Source organism: Dama dama, chromosome 22 (genome assembly GCF_033118175.1).
Source record: "Dama dama isolate Ldn47 chromosome 22, ASM3311817v1, whole genome shotgun sequence".
NCBI classification, from domain to species: Eukaryota; Metazoa; Chordata; class Mammalia; order Artiodactyla; family Cervidae; genus Dama; species Dama dama.
The window spans coordinates 4,990,582-5,015,402 of record NC_083702.1 but is presented as its reverse complement, the minus strand read 5'-3'; the positions used below and the strand labels follow the sequence as shown (position 1 = coordinate 5,015,402).

Sequence of the window (24,821 nt, the reverse complement as noted above, 5' to 3'; positions counted from 1 at the left end):
CATCTCAGGAAGGACCACCCCCCACTCCCCCACCCCCCGCCCCGAGCTGCTGTGTTGATACAGAGGGAAGGGGGCAAGGACAGAACCAGGACATGGGTCAGGAGCCTGCTGCCCTGGGCCACGTGAGAGATGCTGGCGGCCTGGGCCACTTGGACCAGTGTGGGTGGAGAGAAGTGGTGGCATTGTGACACGTCCTCGAGGGAGAGCTATGGGGGCTCACCCTAGGACCGCTTGTGGAGGGTGAGGGAGCAAGGGGAGCCAAGGATGCGCCCTCGGTTTGGAAGGTGCTGGTGGAGAAGGAGGTGGGACTCCTGGGAGAGGAGTCCAGATGGACATGTGGAGCTTGAGCTGCCTTCGAAGGCCTGCACGTGCAGACGTCAAGTGGGCGTCCGGAAACAGGAGTCTGGATTCAGGAGATCTAGCTGATCATCCGGTATTGGCTGTTTTGAAAACAGGAGGCTGGGGAGTGGGTAGGGATGAAAAGAAATGCAGACTCAACCCTGAGGCGGTGCTGACCTTCGGAAACCAGGGAGACTGTGGGGGAGGCGATGGAGACAGAGCTGCAGCCAGAAAGGTGGGCGACAGGCACCGGCCTGATAGAAAGATCCACCTTCAGAATGCCGCTCCTGAACTGCTCTCTGGATGAGAGTTGAAAGCGTTAGTCGCTCAGTCGTGTCCGACTCTTTGCAACCCCATGGACTGGAACCCACCAGGCTCCTCTGTCCACAGAATTCTCCAGACAAGAATACTGGAGTGAGTTGCCATGCCCTTCTACAGGAATCTTTCCCACCCGGGATCGGAACTCGGGTCTCCAGCATTCCAGGCAGATTCTTGACTGCCTGAGCCACCTCTGGATTCAAATGCAATCCTATCGGAAGACCAGTCCTCCCCTTGCCTGGGGCCCCTGACTCTTCAATGGCACCTCCAGGGATTTGGGGGTTTTCCTTGAGTATGTGACACCTGCCTAAGGGGGTCAGTAGGGCTTCCCTGGTGGCTCAGACGGTAAAGCGTCTGCCTGCGATGCGGCAGACCTAGGTTCCATCCCTGGGTCAAGAAGATCCCCTGAAGAAAGAAATGGCAACCCACTCCAGTACTCTTGCCTGGAAAATCCCATGGACGGAGGAACCTGGTAGGGTACAGTCTATGGGGTCGCAAAGAGTCAGACACGACTGAGCGACTTCACTTTCACTTTAAGGGGGTCATGGCATCATCGACACGATGGACATGGGTTTGAGCAGACTCCGGGAGTTGGTGATGGACAGGGAAGCCTGGCGAGTTTGCAGTGCACGGGGTCGCAGAGTCGGACGCGACTGAGCGACCCAACACCGGCAAAGGGCTGGGGCAGAGGCTCTGCCCATGCGCAGAAATGCAGCCCTGGCTCGCGGTGACCCTGGGTCACTCCAGTCCGGAGCTCCAGGGAGACGGCGCCGGAGGGGCGGCGCGAGGGGCGCGGCCTCGCGGGAGCCACGTCCGGGGCGGGGCCAGGTGAGTCGCCGGGCCTCGCGGAGCCCAGGTGAGGCGCCCGTGGGGCTGCGTCAGGTAAGGCGGCGGGCTGCCCGCGGGAGGGAGCCCGCTTGGGCCCGGGCGGGCAGGCGGCGAGGCTGAGGCCCGGCCCATTGCTCCGACGGGCACGCCGAGGTGGGGCGCGGTACCCGGGGGGCCGCGATCGCCCCAACCCGGCCCGGCTCCCGGCCCCTCGCCCACACCCGCACACCCCACCTCCAGTTTTCCACGCGCGCGCGCTTCCCCCGCGCCCGCCCTTCTCCCCTCCCGACCCCGCCTCTCCTCCCAGCCCCCTCCTTCACCCCCCTCCCTCCCTGCTCCGTCGCTTCTCCCGCCCTTTCTTGTTTGGGTTTGTTCTGGTTGCTTGTTTGGGTTTGATCTGGTTGGGCCGTCTCAGCCCAAACTTTCGCCGACCTCCCCGGGGTCCCCGATCGCCCACACAGCAGCTCCCTCATCCCGAACTTGGGAGGCATCGACCTGCTTCACAGATGAGAAGACTGAGGCAGAACATGTGGAGTCTCTTCAAACTCAGGGGCTCCAGCTGGGGGTTACAGCCGCTGGTCACAGGGGAGGGACCCTCCCCAAGACTTAATACGACCCGAAGTTAAATCAGCCTCCCAGTTTCGGAGAGAGCCCCGGGCTACCTTTCCTTTTCGCAAACCCTGGTCCAGGGCCACTGTCCACGGCGCTGGCCTGGGGGTTCCCCAGGGCCTGGCCAGTTGTGTGGAGAGCTCCCAGGGAGAAGGCAGCAGGGTGGGCGGGGAGGAATTCCTGAGTCTCGGGCTGGGTGGGGACCTGGCTTTGACTGCCTGGAGCTCCCAGACTGGAGGTTTTGTGGCAGAGGGCTGTGTGGATTCCAAGGAGTAAGGTGCCGCTTGTCCATGAAATGCAGTGTTGACGTTTGTCCTGGTGAGAACTCGAAATCTAAGACTCACCACCAGGTATCTTTTGGTCGGTCTCTGTCGGCGGTTTTAGCCTCTTGTTTGTGAGTTTCTGCTTTAACTCAGTGACTTTAAGCCATTTCTCAAGCCAGCGGCAGAGCAGGGGCTGAGGGCCTGAACCCATCTAGTCTTTGTGGACGGCCGCCTCCCCAGCCCCCGCCCAAGGGGAACTCAGAGTCAAGCCTCTGTGTGACATAGGGAAGCCAGAGGCTTGTGGGAGGTCTGGGAGGTCTTCCTGGAGGAGGTGACCATCGAGCTGGGAAATGGGTGAGAGGTAGGCAGGAAAGAATGCAGCACACGAAGGTCACACAGAAGCTGGGGGGCTGCGGCTGCCTGGGGATAAGTCACGTGCGAGGTGGGCTAGACATACCTGGGCAGCGTCTGACGGGTGCTCAGGTGCAGGCGGTAGGAATGCATTTATTTGGATGATATCACTGAGTCACTGAACTGCAGCCTCCGTGAGATGCTTGTTCATTTGGTGTACTCCTTTGCTATTGAGGTTCCACAAGTAAGTGAAAACAAAGTATTTGTCTTTTGTTCTGAGGTACTTCGCAAAGCAGAATGCCCTCCTGGTCCATCCGTATTGTGGCAAATGGCATTATTTCATTCTTTATGGCTGAGTGGTATTACATTGTGTATCTACGCCACATCTTTAGCCAATGAGCACTCTAGTGAGATGTTTTGAGGTCTGGAAACTTGACTAAACATCCCTTGGATCTTGGCATCTCTCTGACAAGCCAGTGCCATGTGAGGCTGTCCTGGGCACACCATGGATGGTGGCTTTCAGAAAGGCTTTCATGGTTGGTTACAGAGAGGACAGCAAGAGCTCCGCCACCCTGGAGGTGCCTGACGGGCACAGCCGCCTCCTGATCTGACCCTCTTTCACCAATGGGGACGCCGAGGCACGGAAGCGGCTGGATGGGGACAGGGAGCCCCAGGAGGAATCAGGGACCTGGTTTTTGACCTGTAAAGTGACGCCCTTGACCATCCTTCCCGCAGAAGGTCACACTCACCTTTGCTGAGGCTCTCAGGCCTCCCTGCATGCTTTTCCTTTTTTTGGCTGCCTTGGGTCACGCGGGACCTCACTGCGGAGCACGGACTCTGCAGTTGTGGTGTGTGGACTTGGTTGCTTCACGACTTGCAGGATCTTAGGCTGTCAACCAGGGATCGAATCCACATCCCCTGAACTACAAGGCGGATTCTTAACCCCTGGACCACCAGGGAAGTGCCCTAACTGCGCACTTAATTGCCTTATTCTTCACTCACACATGCCTCACAGGGGCTGTTACAGATGAGGAAACTGAGGCAGGGAGGTTCAGGTGACATTCTGAGGTCACATGGCCAGCCAGAAAGTGGAGAGCCAGGCCTACCATGCTGTGACAGAAGCATCCACGCCCTCCCCAGCGGCAAGGGGGTGGGAAGGGAGAGGAGGGGCACGTCCCAGGGCCCTGAGGTCTGCCTCCTGGGGGAAGACATTCCAAGCCTTCCAGTGACTTCTCTTCTAGTCCGCGTGAGAGTAGCTTGGAAAAGAAATGCTTTCAGTTTCCTTTCAGGTACATTAACTTTTCCTTCAATTCTTTTGGTTGAAACTGATGCTCAAGGAAGTTGTGACGGGTGTATCCAGGGGCTTCCCCGGCCGCCCGGGGCACATCGGCGGGTCCCCTTCTGGGCCCGGCACTGTGGGCGGGGGTGCCCTCAGACACACCCTGGGAGCCTCAGGCTGCTGGCAGCTGGATCGGGCCTCTGTCCACTTTCCCAGGTCCCCGCCAGGCAGGAGACCTGGCTGAGTCAGGTTCCCATTTTCTCCCCTCCCAGGAGGGCGGGGTGTCCTAAGGCTTGGAGCAGGCGGGCTGCGCTCTGGCCAACAGCTGCCGCTGGCGCCTGCCTCCCTGAGTCCTCATCCCAGCCGAGTGACCGAGAGTTGCCTGCCAGGAGCTGGTCACCCTGCGCCCTGGTTTCCCCATAAAACACGGGCAGTGCTGTCACCTACTCCTGGGGTTCCTGGGAGGAAGAAACAAATGTAAAACAGAGCGTGGCAGCTTTATCCGTGTTTACCCCTCTTAGGACTAGTCGCCTCCCTCCCCCCACACCCAGGGAAGACTGTAAGGACCGAGCTTGGTTGGAACCTGTTCCCCAGCCGTTCTTTCTGCAGTGACCCTGGTCAGAGCAGGGCGCAAGAAGTTGGACGGTTGGAGCCAGTGGCTGTTCCATAGAAGGAACTGGTTTGGCAGGTCAGGAGTCCAGAGCCTTCTGGGAACCTGCCCACTCCCTCCCCCTACCTGGTTATAAAATGAAAACAAAGGAAGCCTCCTGGGGACTGGGTCAGGCTTTTACCATCCACAGAAAGGCTGCGGGTGGTTGAAGCCAGACGGCAGAGGATTTGAACCTGCGGGGCATGTGTGGGGCTTCCGGAAAGCACCTCCTCAGGGGCCATGACCCCTTGGGTTCAAGTTCTAGGGGCCTCTGCGGGCCTTGGCTGCTGTGAGAGGCTCTGCATCCACCTTTGTCCCTAGAGCTCCCAGGTCTGTGTTATTGTAACAGCTTGCATTGTAGGTGGGAGGGCTGATGGATTTACTGAAGAATTTGAGATGGTCCAAGGGCTTCCCTGATAGCTCAGTTGTAAAGAATCCGCCTGCAATACAGGAGACCCTGGTCTGATTCCTAGATCGGGAAGATCTGCTGGAGAAGGGAAAGACTACCCACTCCTTTATTCTTGGGCTTCCCTTGTGGCTCAGCTGGTAAAGAATCCACCCGCAATGCAGGAGACCTGTGTTCTGTCCCTGGGTTGGGAAGATCCCCTGGAGAAGGGGAAGACTACCCACTCCAGTATTCTGGCCTGGAGGATTCCATGGACTGAATAGCCCGTGGGGTAACAAAGAGTCGGACATGACTGAGTGACTCTCACTTTCACTTTCCTGAAATAGCAAGGAGAGATAAGAAAGCCTTCCTCAGTGATCAGTGCAAAGAAATAGAGGAAAACAGGAGAATGGGAAAGATTCGAGATCTTTTCAAAAATTACCAAGGGAACATTTCATGCAAAGATGGGCACAATAAAGCACAGAAATGATAAGGACCTAACAGAAGCAGAAGATATTAAGAAGAGGTGGCAAGAATACACAGAAGAACTGTACAAAAAAGATCTTCACGACCCAGATAATCACGATGGTGTGATCACTCACCTAGAGCCAGACATCCTGGAATGTGAAGTCAAGTGGGCCTTAGGAAGCATCACTATGAACAAAGCTAGTGGAAGTGATGGAATTCCAGTTGAGCTATTTCAAGTCCTGAAAGATGATGCTGTGAAAGTGCTGCACTCAATATGCCAGCAAATTTGGAAAACTCAGCAGTGGCCACAGGACTGGAAAAGGTCAGTTTTCATTTCAATCCCAAAGAAAGGCAATGCCAAAGAATGTTCAAGCTACCACACAATTGCACTCATCTCAGACGCTAGCAAAGTAACGCTCAAAATTCTCCAAGCCAGGCTTCAATAGTACGTGAACTGAGAACTTCCAGATGTTCAAGCTGGATTTAGGAAAGGCAGAGGAATCAGAGATCAAATTGCCAACATCTGCTGGATCATTGAAAAAGGATGAGAGTTCCAGAAAAATATCTACTTCTGCTTTATTGACTATGCCAAAGCCTTTGACTGTGTGGATAACAACAAACTGTGAAAAATTCTTCAAGAGATGGGAATACCAGACCACCTGACCTGCCTCTTGAGAAATTTGTATGCAGGTCAAGAAGCAATAGTTAGAACCAGACGTGGAACAATGGACTGGTTCCAAATTGGGAAAGGAGTCCATTAAGGCTGTATATTGTCACCCTGCCTATTTAACTTATATGCAGAATACATCATGCAAAATGCCAGGCTAGATGAAGCACAGGCTAGAATCAAGACTGTCAAGAGAAATATCAATAACCTCAGATATGCAGATGACACCACTCTTACATCAGAAAGCAAAGAGAAACTGAAGAGCCTCTTAATGAAAGTGAAAGAGGAGAAGAGAAAAGCTGGCTTAAAACTCAACATTCAAAAAGCTAAAATCATTGCATCTGATCCCATCACTTCATGGCAAATAGATGGGGAAACAATGGAAACAGTGAGAGACTTTATTTTTGGGGGGCTCCAAAATCACTGAAGATGGTGACTGCAGCCATGAAATTAAAAGATGCTTGTTCCTTGGAAGAAAAGCTATGACCAACCTAGACAGCATATTAAAAAAGCAGACATTACTTTGCTGACAAAGGTCCCTAGTCGTGGACCATATTCATAGTCAAAGGTCCAGAGTCAAAGCTATGGTTTTTCCAGTAGTCATGTATGGATGGGAGAGTTGGACCGTAAATAAGTTCTTTTATTTTTTGTCAGGATCTCAATAAGGTTAATCTTGTCTTCTGATCACCACCTGGCTTGCACAGCCCTGGTGACCATTACCGAGGACCTGTCTCGAGTGCCCAGCCTCTCAGAGTGATGGCTCATGTGGACTTCATTTGCTCCTCACTGTGGCACTGGTGGGGGGCAGGGTTTGTGCCCATTTCACAGGTGGGGAAGTAGGCTCTGCGGGGGCCCCCTGATTGGGGTGAACCCATTCCCCTGACTCTTCCTCTGTGCTGCTTGCTCATAGTGCCAGCACAGGGGCTGGGGGTCAACACTGCAGGGCACACAGGGGTCTCTGGATGGGACAAAGAGAGGGCAGAACCAGGTCCCTGGCTCCAGAAAGCACGGGTGGCCTGATCGTCCACCAGGACGTGGGGAGCTTTTCTCTCTGGCTTCACTGTTCTTGTCATTCAGTTGCTCAGTCGTGTCCAATTCTTTGCGACCCCTTGGACTGCAGCACTCCAGGCTTCCCTGTAATTTACCAGCTCCCAGAGTTTGTTCACACTCATGTCCATTGAGCCGGTGATGCCATCCAACCATCTCATCCTCTGTCAGCCCCTTCTTCTCCTGCCTTCAAACTTTTCCAGCATCAGGATCTTTTCCAGTGAGGCGGCTCTTTGCAAGAGATGGCCAAAGTATTGGAGCTTCAGCTTCAGCATCAGCCCTTGCAGTGAATATTCAGAGTTGATTTCCTTTAGGATTGACTGGTTTGATCTCCTTGCTGTCCAAGGGACTCTCAACAGTCTTCTCCAGCACCATAATTTGAAAGCATCAGTTCTTCAACACTCATCCTTTTTGGTCCAACTGTCACATCCGTACATAACTACTGGAAAAACCATAGACTTGACTATATGGACCTTTGTCAGCAAAGTGATGTCTCTGCTTTTTAATACACTGTCTACATTTGTCATAGCTTCTCTTCCAAAAGGAAAGTCTTTATTTGACCTGGCTAAACTATAACCCAATTTTTCTATACGGAAGGATCTGAAGGTGGAGGGGAGGTTTATCCCTGTGGCTCCCACCTCCAAGGGGACCAGTGAGGAGGCAGATTTGAATTCAGCCTGAATTATTGACTTGGACTTGAACCAGTGGTCATAACAGGAATCATATGGATCGCTGACTCCCTGCAGTTGCCGTGTGTTTCAGGGAGAGGGGACAGCACGTGCAAAGGTCCTGAGGCAGGAACAGCCTGGCCTGTTTGAGGCTCAAGCCTGAGGCCTGCGTGGCTGGAGCAGAGACGGCGGGGGTGGAGTGCAGAGGTATGAGCTGCGCTCCTGAGGGTCGTGCAGGTGAGAGGCGCACAGCTGAGCGAGCCCCTGGGTACCAAGGGCAGGGCCGCAGGGGTGCTGGGGAGGGGAGCGGCCCCCAGTCTTGAGGTTGGTGTCTGCAAGAACCACAGGAGGGGGTGGGCGGCCCCAGCAGCGCTCAGCAGAACTCCACCGCCACCCCCACCTTGTCTTTTCAGCCCAGCACCCCTGGGACTTGTGGGCAGGCCTCTGACCACGTCGTGCAACAGGTCACAGCTCATGTGGACTTTGCTGTTGCCACCTGTGGATGTCTCACCCAGCTGTCGGGCCGGGTCCCAGTGGCTTCAGGCCCCGCCGCCTGCGAGAATCGTCTACACCTGCCTTCTCCCCAACCTCTGGGACCCAGTGGTGTTTGTGATGAGCAGTGGGTCGTGGGGATCTGTATCCGTAAATCTGTGACATTGCTGAGACAAAAGGGTGAAAACTGCTCTTGATGGGGTGTACCCCGAGACCCTGGGGTCCCAGCTTAGTGGTCGCCCCCTTCTCAGCCCCTCCCCTCACGCCTGGACTTGCACCCCTGCCTCGATGGGACCCTGCGCTAGCCCGTTTCTCTCTGGGTGCCCTCCCTGCAGATACGGGGTTAGAGCTGGATGGCCTCGAGCCCACCCCCGCCCTCCCCCACAGAGCCTTTCATCAGCCCCCCACCATCCTGAGCAGAGAGCAGGGTTGTGCAAACATGGGGTGTCGGCTGTCACTCCGTGCACCCCACACATTTCCTGCGCCACTCAAATTAAATCTGGTGCTAATTTGCCCGAGGTGAGTAGGTGATAATTTGTAACTACGGCATTAGGATAATTGCTGCGAGGGTCTATTTGTGTGATGTGCAAATACATTTTTATAGCAACGAGCCATTTTGCGTGAATTATGGTCAGAGCCGTCAGGTGCTCAGAAGCCTCTTTGGCATGCTGGTGCCCCTGGTCTGCAGCTCCGGCTGGCACAGCCTCGCGATGCTGGCGGGACCTTGGCACCCATGTCCCCCAACCTCGGGCTGCGATGCCCGGCTCGGAGGGAAAGGGCTTGGCAGCGAGAGGCCCAGGGAGGAGATGAGGCATGTGTGGACTCAGGTGCAGGGTGAGGGGGCCGGGGGTGATGGAGCTGGTGCTCTGGAGCCTGCTACCGAGCAGAAAGGGTCCGTTTGTGAGGTTTGCTGTTCGGTCACCAAATCACGTCCGACTCTTTGTGACCCTTTGAACTGCAGCACGCTCGGCTCCCCTGTCCTTCACCATCTCCCAGAGTTTGCTTAAACTCATGTCTGTTGAGTCACTGTTGCCATCCAACCATGTCATCCTCTGTCACCCCCGTCTCCTCCTGCCCTCAATCTTTCCCAGCATCAGGGGCTTTTCCAGTGAGTCCACTCTTCGCATCAGGTGGCCGAAGTATTGGAGCTTCAGCTTCAGCATCAGTCCTTCCAATGAACACCCAGGACTGATCTCCTTTAGGATGGACTGGTTGGATCTCCTTGCAGTCCAAGGGACTCTCAAGAGTCTTCTCCAGCACCGCAGTTCAAAAACGTCAATTCTTTGGTGCTCAGCCTTCCTTATGGTCCAACTCTCACATCTGTACTTGACTACTGGAAAAACTATTGCTTTGACTAGATGGACCTTTGTCAGCAAAGTGATGTCTCTGCTTTTTATTAAGCTGTCTAGGTTTGTCACAGCTTTTCTTCCAAGGAGCAAGGGTCTTTTAATTTCGTGGCTGCATTCACCATCTGTAGTGATTTTGGAGCCCAAGAAAATAAAATCTGTCACTGTTTCTACTTTTTCCCCATCTATTTGCCATGGAGTGATGGGACTGGATGCTGTGATCCTAGTTTTTTGAGTGCTGAGTTTTAAGCCAGCTTTTTCACTCTCCTGTGTCCCCTTCATCAAGAGACTCTTTAGCTCCTCCTCACTTTCTGCCATTACCGGTATCATCTGCATATCTGAGGCTGTCAATATTTCTCCCGGCAGTCTTGATTCAAGCTTGTGATTCATCCAGCCTGGCATTTCGCATGACATACTCTACATAGAAGTTAAATAAGCAGGGTGATAGAAGTTAAATAAGCAGGGTGACAGTATACAGGCTCCTTTCCCGATTCTGGTTGTAAATGTTAATCATATCCACAAACACCTTCACAGCAACATCTAGGCTGGAGTTTGACCAAACAGCTGGGCACCGTAGCCCGGCCAAGTTGACGTATAAAGCCAACCATCACAAGGCTGGCGCAGAACCCTCAGCTCCAGGGGCCTTCCCGACCCATCAGAGCCAGCTGGGGCTCCTGGGCCTGGAGAGAAGCTGTGCGGGGCCTGGTGGGAGGAGGACGCTGGCCTCCCTGAGGATCGCCTGGGCAGCCTGGGGCGGGGTTGGGGGGGGTCTTCCTCCCCTGCCCTGGCCGTGTGTCTGACCCACACAGGGTGGGGTCCCCCTGAGCACATGCAGCAGGCGGCCGAGGCAGGCCCCCGGGCCCTGATCCAAGCCCAGGGAGCAGCCCACAGCAGTAGGTGAGCCTTCTATTTCCCTCAACTACGGGCCTGCGGGGCCAGCTCACCCCGACTGTTACCCTCCCCCAGCCCTCCGTCACCACAACAAAGCACGGATTGTGTGTGACACGCTCAGGCCCCGGTGCACAGACTTCAAAACGGATAACGCTGCCTGTGCTGTTTGAGATAGGCGGCCGGGTGAAGGTTTTGAGCTTGCAAAGGGAAAAACAGGAGTGACGAGCACTCTGGGTGTTGCAACAGAGTCTGGAGGAAAAACAAAGCCTTCTTGGCCTCGGAGGGTCGGGGGCTTCAGGCTGCGCTCCCGGCTTGGCCGGAGCTCCCCCCACCCCACCGCGCGGGGGGCCGAGGGGGCGGCCTGGGACCCCTTGGTGGCTCACCCTGGTGTCAGCGCCTCCCGCGAGGCTTTGAAGCTAGAATGTTCTGGATGTGTTTCCTCCCCTGGTGGGCGGGCCCCCAGGAAGTGGCCTGTGTGTTTCCAGTCAGGCGCCCCCATCCCCGGCTCCCGCCCAGTGCCCTCAGCTGGTTGGTCTCAAGCTGTTGGTGACAGGCTGGCCTGCCGAGGCGGACACGCAGGGCTGGGAGCTCGGGCGCTCAGGGTGGGGTGCGGACAGGGTGCCCCCCTCCCATCTTCAAACCTCGGGAGGTGTCAGTGGAGTGAGAGGGTGGCCCCGAGACCCCGCAGGGCCGGCTGCAGCCCCCCATGCCCCTGTGCTGGGGATCAGGTTTGTAGTTCTCCAGGCTCCCGCCAGGGCTCCCGGCACACTGCCCGCCTGGGGGGGGTCCAGGGCTGTGGGTCTAGACGATTGAATTTCTTTTCTCACTTTCACTGCAGCTGGTGTGTGTGTGGGGGGTGCCTGCCCGGCCTGAGTGCAGGGGCTCAGGCCTAGGGTCACGCCCACTGCCCTCGCAGGGCCCCCAGCCTGGGGAAGGCAGGATTTGGAAGGTGGCCCCGTGCTCCCGACGTGGAGAAGGAGGGCGGGGGGCCCAGGTGGGGGCCTCCTCTGCCTGGTGCTCCATGCCCTGCATGATGCCAGGAGAAAACCCAATCCTGCGGGCACACTGCACCCGCAGCCCACCCCGCCTCCGGAGCCGTGGCCTCTGAAGAAGGCATGCAAGGCAGGCCCCGGGCAGGGGTGCAGTGGGGGGCTACAGGCAGAGGTGGTGGCAGGCCCCATCGCTGGTGTAAGTGTGGGCTCTTGGTGGGGCTGGTCTAGCATCTGGACTGCTGGTGTTAAAAGAGGCATCACAGTGAGGGCCCCCCTCCCCAGAACTGCAGGCACAGAGGCGCCAGGAGGTGTCGGGGGACAGGGCTTGTAGAAGGGTGTGCCAGTGACCCGTGAGCCCTCACCCCTGTTCCTGGGGTCTCTGCCCCTCTTTCCCTCCCCTCCCCCTCTCACGGGCTCTCCGCCTGTGCCCTGCCCAGGGTCTTCCATCCGCAGGCAGCCGGGCTCTTGCAACACCTCGGCCCAGAGAGGGCGCCACCCTTGGCAAAGCCACACAGCCATCTGTGCCGGCAGAGCGCCCCCCGGGGAGCAGCGGCAGGGGGATGGCAGGGAGGAGGCTGGTTGAAACTGGACACCAGGAAACAGGCCCTGGTGACGTGGCCCCCAGACGGTGGAGAGCTCTCAGAAGGGAAACGCCAAAACCCCAGGCTCACCTGTGTCAGGAGAGAGAAACTCTGAGACAGGAGTCCTAGGAGGCGCCCTGTGTGACCTGGAGCCACTCTCTGCACCTCACGGGCCTCAGTCTTGCTCTCTGACAAATGGGGTGATGGAGCCAGGCAAGGGCTTTCTCCCTCCTGCCCTCCTCCCGTCTCCAGCTGTTTTTAAGAAAGTTGTTCCGAGTGCAGAAACATAAGAAAGCGCATGCTTTTCCCCTTGATCTGGAAATCGGTGCCATCCGCTGTGGGCTTTCTCTGTCTGCCTTTCTCTCTCTCTTAGCTGAACTCCTGGAAGGTGGTACAGCCCTCCTGCCTCCTCTGCTCAGATGCTGAGCGTAAAGACGTTCTCCTACCTAACCCCACACCATCCTCACCCCTGAGACGCACCGTTCGCACCGACAGCTCCCTTCACCGTCTGTGGACATGGGTCGTTTCCAGTTTGGGGCTGTTTTAGCCTGCAGCTCAGAACCCTCCAGCCCGCGTCCTTTATCACACAGATATACACATTCTGCTGGGTGTGTGGAGCTGTGGAGTTTGGGGCATACAGATTTTTTTTTCATGTTAGATTAGATTGCAGTGTTTGGACATTGGCACCTGTCGCAGACCAGCATGGACTCTGACGTCTCCCCCAGAGTGGGCAGGTGCGGCCTCGCTGAGCTGGCTCTGAGGGATCCCCCTTGAAAGGGGGCTGGCCTCCCCCTCCTTGCCCCCCACCCTGACCCTCTGCTCTTTGTATCTGTGGCCAGGGTCCTGAGTCCCTCGGCACTGCCCTTCAGGGGCTGGCTCCCTCATCTCTGCCTCACTTCTCCCATCTGTAAGATAAGGCACTTAGCTACCAAGTGGGGATTTTTTTTTAAAGAAGTCAAGGTTTAAAGCGTTTTTGTATTCATAAAACTTTATTATTTTAGTTCATATGACTTAACCTTATATTAAGGGTAATATAGGCTTTTGCAAAAATGAAAAAGGGACAAATGTGGGAAAATAAATGGATTTATAAATCCTAATTCTAGAACTCATTGAAACCAGCTATTTACAAACAATGTTTTAGAGACTTCCCTGGCAGTCCAGTGGTTAGGACTTGCCAGTTTTCACCGCCGGGATCCTGGTTCAATCCCTGGTCAGGGAACCTAAGATCCCATAAGCCGTGAGGCACGGCAAAATATAAATAAATATAGCAATGTTCTGTTTCTTTTCACTACTCAAATACTAAACCAAACTGTATGTGCCATTTTCACCCAGCATTGGTTCATTTTTAACAACACCTTTACTAAGATGTAATTCACAAAATATATAATTTACCAGTTTATAGTTCCATGACTTTTAGTGTAATTACAGATATGGGCAGCCATCACCATAGTCAATTTTAGGACATTTTCTTTACCTCAAAAAGAGTCCATTCTGCTCTGCTATCGCCTCCCTAATCTCTGCCCCCCACCCCCCGCCCCACTTCCTAGTACCCAGTAATCTACTCTCTGTCTCTATGGATCTGCCTGCTCTAGACTTTTCTAGAATGAACTCATTCTGTGGACTCATGTCATCTTTTGTGGCCTGGCTTCTTTCATGCATGCTAAGTTGCTTTAGCCATGTCCAACTCCATGTGACCCCACGGACTGTAGCCCGCCAGGCTCCTCTGTCCATGGGGACTCTCCAGGCAAGAATACTGGAGTGAGTTGCTGGGCCCTCCTTTCACTTAGCATAATATTTTCAGGAATCATCCATGTCGTAGCAGGTGTCCATACTTCATTCCTTTTTATGTACCATTATATTTCGTCGTTTGGATAGAAATGTAAAGATTTGCACAGTTTTTGAATCAGCATCCGGGGCACAGAATAACCAGGTGAAACTCTTAGCTGGTGGTGATTACATGCTGTGCAGCCAGGCGCCGCTCTAAGTGATCTTTGCCGGCCTCAGTCACCCCCTCTGTAACGTGGGTACAGGAGTGAGTGTGTGAATCTGTGAGGCGGTGGTGAAGAAGGAAAGATGCTGTTCTCTCTCCACGTCCCTTCCCCCCTCCACTGCCCTCTGCCTGCTCTCCTGGGACGTGGGGCTGTTGGGCAGGGGGTGCCCCGTCCACGTGCACTCATCAGTGGGCAGGACTTGCAGAGGAGGAGGTCAGATACAGGAGCCCAAACATGGGGTGGATGCCACCATCCAAGGGTCCAGCTCCCAGGACCTCACGTGGTTCCTCGAGGGGCAAGTTTCCCACGGGCCGGGGGTGAGGGGTTGCGCTGGCAGGCTGATCGCCGAACACTAAAGAGACCTGAGGTCCAGGCGAATCGGAGGTGGCTGCTTTTTCTTCGTCAAGGAGGGAAATTGAAGAGCAAGCAGGCCACATGGAGGGCGCTCCTTTATTCCTCACGCTCGGCGCCCTTGCGTTAAATGTTCGCCGATTCCATGTGCTTCTCCCTCAGGGTGTCGGAAGGACTCCATGCCCGGATCCTCGGGAGGCGGCGTCGGGACAGCAGAGCATGTCCGGGCTGGACCTGGAGGAGCTGGCCGAAATAGGTAAAGTATGTTCTCTTCCAGCCCCGGCCCGGGAGGAGATTGTCGGTTTCCTCTCTGGGTCTCTGTGTCCTTTCCTCTTCTTCTTTTTTTTTAAGATTTATTTATTTTGAGTTTTGGCTGTGCTGGGTCTTCACTGCGGCTCGCAGGCTTTCTCTACTTGCGGCGAGCGGGGGCCACGCCTCGTTACAGTGTGTGGGCCTCCCCCTGGGGCGGCTGCTCTCGTGTGGAGCACAGACTCTAGGCCCGTGGGCCTCAGTAGTTGTGGTGCAGGGGCTCAGTAGCTGTGGGCATGGGCTTAATTGCCTGGAGGCACGTGGGATCCTCCTGGAGCAGGGACTGAACCTGTGTCCTCTGCATTGGCAGGAGGATTCTTAACCCCTGCACCACCAGGGAAGCCCTTTTCCTGTTCTTGTAAGGACATGGCATTGGATTTAAGGTCCACCCTAATCCAGTGTGACCTCACCTTAACTCATTTCATCTCTAAAGACACTGTTTCCAAACAAGGTCATATCATGGGTTTCTGGGTAGACTTAAATTCTGTGGTCACACTATTCATACAGTGTATCTGGAGACTGAAGTCTACCCTCACCCGAAATTTGAAGTTCCTGCTCTTTTTCCAACTGAAAACATTTCTGAAGGAACCTGGATTTTTTTGTATGAAGGAACCTTCTGTACTAAAACTAAACTTTGGAAGGCAGCCCTTTCTTCCTGCCTCATAGCACAGGGACCCCAGCTGCTGCCCTTCACCCCAGCCACGGCTTCCTGCCGGCCACCAGTGTCCACATCTCTCAGGAAGGGCCTCAGTCAGAATTCAGAGCTGGGAAATCAGGCTCAGGTCCACACCTTGCTGCCAACTGGCAGTGTGACCCCAGGGTCGTTCTCTCCTCTGAGCCTCAGTCACCCCTGCTGCCAGTGCAGAGGACAGTGTCCAGCCCCCGGGGTCATTTTACTCTTTCCATGGTGCTGTGTACTGAGCACGGCAGAGGTGGGCACATAGTGGGGGCACAGCGAGTGGACTCATAGTGGGTGGGTACATAGTGGGTGCACGGCAGAGACAGGCACATAATGCGGGCACAGTGAGTGGGCACGTAGTGGGTGCACAGCAGGGATGGGCGCATAGTGGGTGCACAGCAGAGATGGGCGCATAGTGGGTGCACAGCAGGGATGGGCGCATAGTGGGTGCACAGCAGAGATGGGCGCATAGTGGGTGCACAGCAGAGATGGGCGTGTAGTGGGTCCACACTGAGTGGGCGCATAGTGCGTGCACAACGAATGGGCGTGCAGTGGGTGGGTACATAGTAGGTACACAGCAGAGACAGGCACATAATGTGTGCACAGTGAGTGGGTGCATAGTGGGTGCATGGCAGAGATGGGCATGTAGTGGGTCCACACTGAGTGGGCGCATAGTGGGTGCACAGCAGAGATGGGCGTGTAGTGGGTCCACACTGAGTGGGCGCATAGTGGGTGCACAGCGAATGGGCGTGCAGTGGGTGGGTACATAGTGGGTACACAGCAGAGACAGGCACATAATGCATGCACAGTGAGTGGGCGCATAGTGGGTGCACAGCAGGGATGGGCGTGTAGTGGGTGCACAGCAAGGCGAGGTGCGTGTCCTGTTAAAAGGCTTCAGGCGGCTCCCTCGCTGTCCTCCTTCCTGGGGAACGCAAGTGACCTCCCCTAACCCTGCCGTCTCCCGCAGAGCTGCAGAGAGATGAGGAGGAGGCCGCCGCCCTTCGTGCTGCGAGAAGGCCCTCGGCGGCACCCTCTGTGGCACCCCCGGCTGGCCCGGACCCCGAGCTGAGCCTGAGCCACCCCTTCTATGATGTGGCCCGACACGGCATTCTGCAGGTGGCAGGTGAGGCCCCGCGGGGCGGCCAGAATCCTCTTTCACTCCCGCAGTAAAAGGTCAGCCACCTTAAAACTCAGACACTCCCCTGCACTGGTCCCGGGAGGTCGCTGAGCCTTTACTATGCATTTTAACCGTCCTTCTGTCTCAGAGCTGGCGATGGATGGTGGCGGGCATGTCACGGTTCGCGGCACGGGACTCATTTCTTTCTGCAGAAACGGGGCTTTTCCGTCTCAGAGACCGTGAGCGATGTTGTGTTGTGGACCAGAGAGGGGAGAAGACAGGGCCGTGAATTGAACTGGTCCCTTGTAGAGTTTGTGTTTTATTGATAGTTTTCATTTCCTCCCATATGACATCATTTTGAAGCCTGTTTTCCATACGCCGGCCTGTGTCGCTGGTGAGCGGGAGGGCCTTGACTCATCCTGATGCGGGTGGTTAACGCAGACGCCCGGCGGCTGCTCAGTGGGTCGGAGCCCGGGGGTCCTGGGGATTCTTCAGGGCTGCGGGGGCTTCAGGGCTGTGACGGCTTCCTTCATAGGAGGGAACATTAGGGGCAGAGGAGGCCGGCCTGGGGGTGCTGCCCCAGAAGCCAGCCAGCTGTGAGCAGGAGCTCAACTCTGACACTCACCTGGTGTCTCTGGACCCCGGTTTTTCTCACCTGCCGATGAAACAGCACACCTGCATGCACCCACCATCCTTCCAGGCATGTGGTAATTAACGGGTCACCTTTATCGAGCACCTGCTTGCTGTGTGCCAGCTCAGCAAGGCTTTATTTCAACTATGGGTGCAGGTCTTCCTGTTCCCCCCAAAGTCAGGTCTCTTATCCCGATGTTGCCAAGGAGCAGAGAGGCTGGCCCAGGGCTGCCTGACTCCCCGGTGGGTCTCCCCTCTTGCCTGGTTCTGACTTGTATCCTTTATAATAAAGCTGATTGAAGTCTAGCACTTTCCAGAGTTCTGTGAGCCAGTGAACAATCAGTTGTGAGGGGGGAAGTGGGAACCTCGCAATCTATAGGCAGCTGGACAGAAGTAGGGAGGCCTGGGGACCCCTGATGCATAGCTGGTGTCTGAAGTGAGGGCCAGTCTGTGGAGGAAGCACCCTCCTCACCTGGGAAGTCCCTGCAGAGATGGATGTGGCTGCTGGAGCCATTGAAGGTTTTCAGAGAGGGGATCGCAGAGCTGAGCTAAGACCCCCAGCACCCTATCACTGACTGTCCTTTCCCCTCGACCGTGGACCATGGACTGTGGACAAGTGGGGACCATGTCTGGCCTTTTCTCTCTAGAGCTGGGCGTACAGTGAGCCCGCAGTGTGTGTTGGCCTGGCCTCCCGTTGACCAATCACTCAGCACGTCCCCAAGACTCTCCACTTGGTCTGGTTCCTATACTGACATCTCCGCGTGGAGGTCGATCTTCTCTTTCAGCGCCAGGGGCATTAATTCCCTATTCCTCCAGTCGCCACACAAAACAGTTCACATCTTCAGGAGCAAAGTGGTCCCTTTCCTCCCTCTCGCAGGCGAGCACAGGCTCAGGTGAGCCGTGGAGCCTGGCCACCATGATGCTAGAAACATTGTCTGGAAAACACTCTGTACCTCCAGGCATAGCCATCGAAGGGTTTGTGCCCAGACGGAAATGCCCAGCTGGCAAGGGAAGCAGATAAATGCCTGGGCCCCCGGCAGCCCTTTCAACAAGCGCCTTCTAAACAAACAGAAGCCATGATCAGAATTCTCAAGGAACCTGTGAAAAGGCTGCTGTCTTTGGCAACCAAAATGACTCTCGCATTCTGAAGGTCGGAGTGGCTCTCGGGCTCCTGGGAGAAGCGGATGTGCCCTAAATAACAAACAGCCATCCTGGCCGGGCGTGAGAGCTTGACGCATTGCCTTTGAGAGCTGGGGCGGGGTGGGTGGAGGAAAGAAGATGCTCTGCTGTCATTTCTTCTTACTTTAAGTAAACATCTGACAGCAGCTGTAAATACTTGTTTACGGTGAGTTACAGTGAGTTCAGAGTCACGGACAGTTCTGGAAGGGCACCTTTCTGTTTTCCGACAACCTTCCTGCAGGGCTTCCCAGGTGGCTCAGCAGTAAAGAATCCACCTGCCCATGCAGGAGACGCGGGTTCAATCCCCGAGTCGGGAAGATCCCCTGGAGGAGGAAATGGCACTCTACCCCCCATACTCTTGCCTGGAGGATCCCGGGGACAGAGGAGCCGGGCGGGCTACAATCCATGGGGTCGCAAAGAGGCGGACACGACTTGAGCACACACGCGCAGTCTTCCTGTAACCAGTCCTTCTGGCAGTCAGGAAATGACTGTGGGACCTTGTCTGAGCCCCGGGTTCAGCAAGCGTGTGCTCTGGGGCGCAGGGGCTGGTGACAGCGACTTTGGCCAAGGCACCCAGAGCCTCAAGTAGCAGCACCCACCTGACAGGTGATGCTGCCCCCTCACCCCAGCTGCCCGTGCCTCTGATGGGTGGGCTGGACGGAGGCCGTCTTTGGTGATGGCTGGAGGGCGTGGCGGGAGACGGCCGTCTCCGGTGTCAGGCCAGGACCGGGGCTCACATCCGTCTGCCCCGCAGGGGAGGACCACTTCGGAAGACGAGTCGTCACGTTCTGCTGCTGCCGGATGCCCCCCTCCCACGAGCTCAACCACAGGCGGCTGCTGGAGTAAGTCTGTCCTGTGCCCTGCATGGCCCCCGCCCCCGTCCCTCCTCCGTAGGCGCCACCCTCCCCTCCCCCATGTGCGTCCCTCTCCCTGGGCAGATGCCTCTCCGTCACTCTCAGCACAGAGTGGATGCTCAGGGTCAAAGGCTAACAGACACCGACGGACTCTCTGGTCCCTGAGGGGGTGTTGTCAGTGCCAGGGGTCAGTCCCCCCCGCAGGACCGATGCCTGACCCCCGTCCAAGCCACGCAGGCGGCCCTCTCTGTCCACTCGGGAGGCAGCCCCTCCCCACTGCCCCTGACCCGCGGTGGCCTCGTCCTGCATCCTGTCCCTGTTCTCTGTGCGGCCGCGCTGGCCCCGGGGTCCCCTCCCCGGCCGGACCCCGAGAGCGTCGGGAGAGCTGGCGTGGTCCCCTTTGCAAAGCTCCTGCCCGGAGTCGCCCCAGTGAGCAGGCGACCTCGGGTCTGGTGAGAGGCTCCGCCCGGGGAGGAGAAAGCTGCATGCCGAGGCCACCGAGGCTGCTTGAAATTGAGCGAAGTGCCCTCCTGCCCAGCAGGTCCTGCTGGGGGCCAAGTCCCCGCCCAGGTTACCTGCCGGGCCTATGTGACTTTCTTGGACACCATGTCCCGGGCATTTCCTGCTCAGCCGTCGGATTCTCCTCTCTGGCCACGTGCCAATGGCTCTTCACTCACTTAGTCAAGCCCCGGCCCGGCGCTGGGCATCCCTGGGAATGTTTATGTCCCCTTGTGAGGGACAGAGGAGCGAAGTCTGGCCCAGGGCGGGCTCGCCCACTGCTGGGACGGCTCGGCGGCCTGAACTCCGCCATCACTGCTTCCAGATCCACTTTTCTCTCGACCGAGAAAGCCCAGCCACAGCTCAAATCCGCCACTGTGGCCTGGAGCCCCAAACTCCCAAGTGAACGAAGGCACAGTTGAATCGTAGACGCGTCCGGAAGCCTTTGGGCTGCTTGTTTCGTGAGAATTCCTGGGACCCCAGGCATCCGACTAGTTTGTTAAAGGATCCTCCACCAGCTGCTGCAGATAGAACGGCCCCTGGGCTCCTTCAGGCTGTGTTTGCCAGGCTCCCAGGGAAGGCAGCTGTGGTCCCATCACCGACTCAGAGAAGCTGTGCCTGAATTCCCGGAGCGCCGGGCCGGATTAATCATGGGCTGTGCTTCTAGATGATGAATGTCTCAGACCACTCGAGGTGCGAGAACCTGGCCAAACCAGCTGGATGTCGCGAGGCAGATTGCTGACGGGGTCAGGAGCGCTCCATCCACAGCTCCAGTGCAGGTGGCTGGACAAGGGCTTCTCAGGCAGGTCACCTGCGCAGGCCGGGAAGAGGCACGCCCTGCAGCCTGGAGAGTGGTGGCGGGATTTGTAGAGCTTATCCTGTGGAGCGCGGTCAAAGGACAGAAGCGGGTCTGCTTTCCAGTGAAAAGAAAACGTCTGTGTGCATGTTCAGCGGTGTCCAACTCTCTGTGGCCCCGTGGACTGTAGCCCGCCAGTCCATGGGATTCCCCCGGCAAGAATACTGGAGTGGGTGGCCACTTCCTCCTCCAGGGGATCTTCCCGACCCAGGGGATCTAACCCACGTCCCTTGCATTGGCAGATGGATTCTTTACCACTAGCACCACCTGGGAAGCCCAAGAGAAAGCGTGCTAGGAGCGAATCTGAAAAGGAGGAATCACTTGCTACTAGACAGACAGCCGGACAGCAAGGAGTCTGAAGCGGAGGAGCTGAGTTAGTCCTGGGTTTGAATCCCAGTTCATCCACTGTGTCAGTTTCCTGTGGCCCTTGCAACAAATCACCAAACACTGAGTGGTGTAAAGCAGCACACTGATTCTCCCCCAGTCGCAGGGGCCGGGAGTCTGAAGGCACGGTGTCCTGTCAGCGGGGCCGCAGGCCCCCCAGGGGAAGCTTCGCCTCTTGCCTCTTGCAGCTTCTGCTGGGGTGGCTGTCGGCGATTTCACACCCTCCCGGCCACCAGGCCGCATTGCTCTCTGCTTTGCGTCTGTCTTCACGTGGCTCACTCCGCTATGTGACTTTCCCTCTTTTGAGCCATCTTACCAGGATATGAGAGGTTGCATTTAGTGCCCCCCCAACCCCCCCCCGCACCCCCCCCCGGATAATCCACACAGTCAGTCTTTGGCAGTCAATAAAGCAGAAATAGATGTTTTTCTGGAACTCTCTTGCTTTTTCAATGATCCAGCAGATGTTGACAATTTGATTTTTGGTTCCTCTGGTTCCTTTTCTAAGTCCAGCTTGAACATCTGGAAGTTCACGATTCACATGTTGTTGAAGCCTGGCTTGCAGAATTTTGAGCATTACTTTGCTAGCGTGTGAGATGAGTGCAATTGTGCAGTAGTTTGAACATTCTTTGGAATTGCCTTTCGTAGGGATTGAAATGAAAACTGACCTTTTCCAGTCCTGTGACCACTGCTGAGTTTTCCAAATTTGCTGACATATTGAGTGCAGCACTTTCACAGCATCATCCATTAGGATTTGAAATAGCTCAACTGGAATTCCATCACCTCCACTAGCTTTGTTTATAGTGATGCTTCCTAAGGCCCACTTGACTTCGCATTCCAGGATGTCTGGCTCTAGGTGAGTGATCATACCATCGTGATTATCTGGGTCATGAAGATCTTTTTTGTATAGTTCTTCTGTGTATTCTTGCCACCTCTTCTTTATATCTTCTGCTTCTGTTAGGTCCATACCATTTCTGTCCTTTATTGAGCCCATCCTTACATGAAATGTTCCCTTGGTATCTCTAATTTTCTTGAAGAGATCTCTAGTCTTTCCCATTCTATTGTTTTCCTCTATTTCTTTGTATTGATCGCTGAGGAAGGCTTTCTTATCTCTTCTTGCTATTCTTTGGAACTCTGCATTCAGATGGGACTATCTTTCCTTTTCTCCTTTGCTTTTCGCTTCTCTTTTTTTCACAGCTATTTGTAGGGCCTCCTCAGACAGCCATTTTGCCTTTTTGCATTTCTTTTTCTTGGGGATGATCTTGATCCCTGTCTCCTGTACAGTGTCACGAACCTCCGGCCATAGTTCATCAGGCTCTCTGTCTGTCAGATCTAGTTCCTTAAATCTATTTCTCACTTCCACTGTATAATCCTTAGGGATTTGATTTAGGTCATACCTGAATGGTCTAGTGGTTTTCCCCACTTTCTTCAATTTAAGTCTGAATTTGGCAATAAGGAGTTCATGATCTGAGCCACAGTCAGCTCCTGGTCTTGTTTTTGCTGACTGTACAGAGCTTCTCCATCTTTGGCTGCAAAGAATATAATCAATCTGATTTCGGTGTTGACCATCTGGCGATGTCCATATGTAGAGTCCTCTCTTGTGTTGTTGGAAGACGGTGATTGCTATGACCAATGCATTCCCTTGGCAGAACTTTATTAGCCTTTGCCCTGCTTCATTCTGTACTCCAAGGCCAAATTTGCCTGTTACTCCAGGTGTTTCTTGACTTCCTACTTTTGCATTCCAGTCCCCTATAATGAAAAGGACATCTTTTCTGAGTGTTAATTCTAGAATGTCTTATAGGACTTCATAGAATCATCCAACTTCAGCTTCTTCAGCATTACTGGTTGGGGCATAGACTTGGATTACCATGATATTGAATGGTTTGCCTTGGAGTCGAACAGAGATCATCCTGTCATTTTTGAGACTGTATTCAAGTACTGCATTTCAGACTCTTTTGTTGGCTATGACAGCTACTCCATTTCTTCTAAGGGATTCTTGCTTTGACTGTGTAGAACACAATAAACTGGAAAATTTTGAAAGAGATGGGAATACCAGACCACCTGACCTGCCTCTTGAGAAATCTGTATGCAGGTCAGGAAGCAACAGTTAGAACTGGACATGGAACAACAGACTGGTTCCAAATTGGAAAAGGAGTAGGTCAAGGCTATATATTGTCACCCTGCTTATTTAAGTTATGTGCAGAGTACATCATTAGAAACACTGGGCTGGATGAAGCACAAGCTGGAATCAAGATTGCTGGGAGAAATATCAATAACCTCAGATATGCAGATGACACCACCCTTATGGCAGAAAGTAAAGAAGGACTAAAGAGCCTCCTGATGAAAGTGAAAGAGGAGAGTGAAAAAGTTGGCTTAAAGCTCAACATTCAGAAAACTAAGATCATGGCATCCGGTCCCATCACTTCATGGCAAAAGGATGGAGAAACAGTGAAAACAGTGGCAGACTTTATTTTTGGGGGACTCCAAAATCAGTGCAGATGGTGACTGCAGCCATGAAATAAAGACACTCCTTGGAAGAAAAGTTAAGACCAACCTAGACAGCATATTAAAAAGCAGAGACATTACTTTGCAGACAAAGTTCTGTCTAGTCAAGGCTATGGTTCTTTCAGTTGTTGTGTATGGATGTTGAGAGTTGGACTATAAAGAAATCTGAGCGCTGAAGAATTGATGCCTTTGAACTGTGGTGTTGGAGAAGGCTCTTGAGAGTCCCTTGGACTGCAAGGAGATCCATCCAGTCCATCCTAAAGGAAATCAGTCCTGAATGTACATTGGAAGGACTGATGTTGAAGCTGAAACTCCAATACTTTGACCACTTGATGTGAAGAGCTCACTGATTTGAAAAGACCCTGGGAAAGATGCTGGGAAAGATTGAGGGCAGGAGGAGAAGGGGACGACAGAGGATGAGATGGTTGGATGGCCTCACCAACTCAATGGACATGAGTTTGAGTGAACTCCAGGAGTTGGTGATGGACAGGGAGGCCTGGCATGGTGAAGTCCATGGGGTCGCAAAGAGTCGGACACACCTAAGCAACTGAACTGATCTGGATAATCCAGGATTAACAGCTCTGATGAGCCTTGTCTTAATCACGTCTACTAAGAGCCTTTTCCAAGTAAGGCCACATTCGTGGGTTCTGGGGATTTGACATTGGAAGTCTTTTGGGGGCCACTTTCAAGCCTTCACATCCACTCCCTGGCTGTGGAGGGAGGGAAAGGTTAGGTAACGTACTTAACATCTCTGAGCTTTAGTTATCACCTAAGAAATGAGAAGAGGGGACTTCCCAGGCAGTCCAGTGGTTAAAACTCCGTGCTCCCAATGCAGGGGGCTTGTTTTTGACCCCTGGTCAGGGAACTAAGCTCCCAGATGCCACACAAGAGCCTGCAAGCAGCAGAGCAGAGCCAAACAAGAACGAGGAAGGAATGAGGACCAGGCCTGCTGCAGGCGGATTCTCAGCGTTGGCCTGGAAGCGCGCCGCATGCCCCAGTGTTGGCACCTGCTGGGTGCCCACAGCTCCGTTACGGGGAAGGCATATTTGGTTTCCATCAATATGAGATGTTCACAACCATTTCCTGTGCTCCGTGCCCAGGTATTTGAAGTACACGCTGGACCAGTACGTGGAGAGCGATTACACCATCGTCTACTTCCACTACGGGCTGAGCAGCCGGAACAAGCCGTCCCTACGCTGGCTCCAGAGCGCCTACAAGGAGTTTGACAGGAGGTGGGTGCCCTCCAGCCTTGGGTGGGGTGAAGGGGAACCTCAGGTGTCCGGCTGAGTGAGGGGGCG

At 54.8% G+C, this 24,821-nt stretch overlaps 1 protein-coding gene across 4 annotated transcripts in view; it reads left to right on the top strand.

Moving 5' to 3' along the window:
* Positions 1 to 1,481: 1,481 nt before the first annotated feature.
* ARHGAP8 (Rho GTPase activating protein 8) overlaps positions 1,482 to 24,821 on the top strand; it is a 47,206-nt gene continuing 23,866 nt past the window's right edge. For 2 of the 4 annotated variants that reach the window (XM_061124351.1, XM_061124354.1), the window contains exons 1-5: positions 3,962 to 3,997; positions 14,678 to 14,771; positions 16,471 to 16,626; positions 19,184 to 19,271; positions 24,624 to 24,755. In XM_061124351.1, coding sequence (XP_060980334.1) covers positions 3,977 to 3,997; positions 14,678 to 14,771; positions 16,471 to 16,626; positions 19,184 to 19,271; positions 24,624 to 24,755 — 491 coding nt within the window. In that variant the 5' untranslated portion in view covers positions 3,962 to 3,976. Of the gene's footprint in view, positions 1,540 to 3,961; positions 3,998 to 14,677; positions 14,772 to 16,470; positions 16,627 to 19,183; positions 19,272 to 24,623; positions 24,756 to 24,821 lie in introns of those variants that run through there. The other 2 variants (XM_061124352.1, XM_061124353.1) reach the window with 2 other exon arrangements.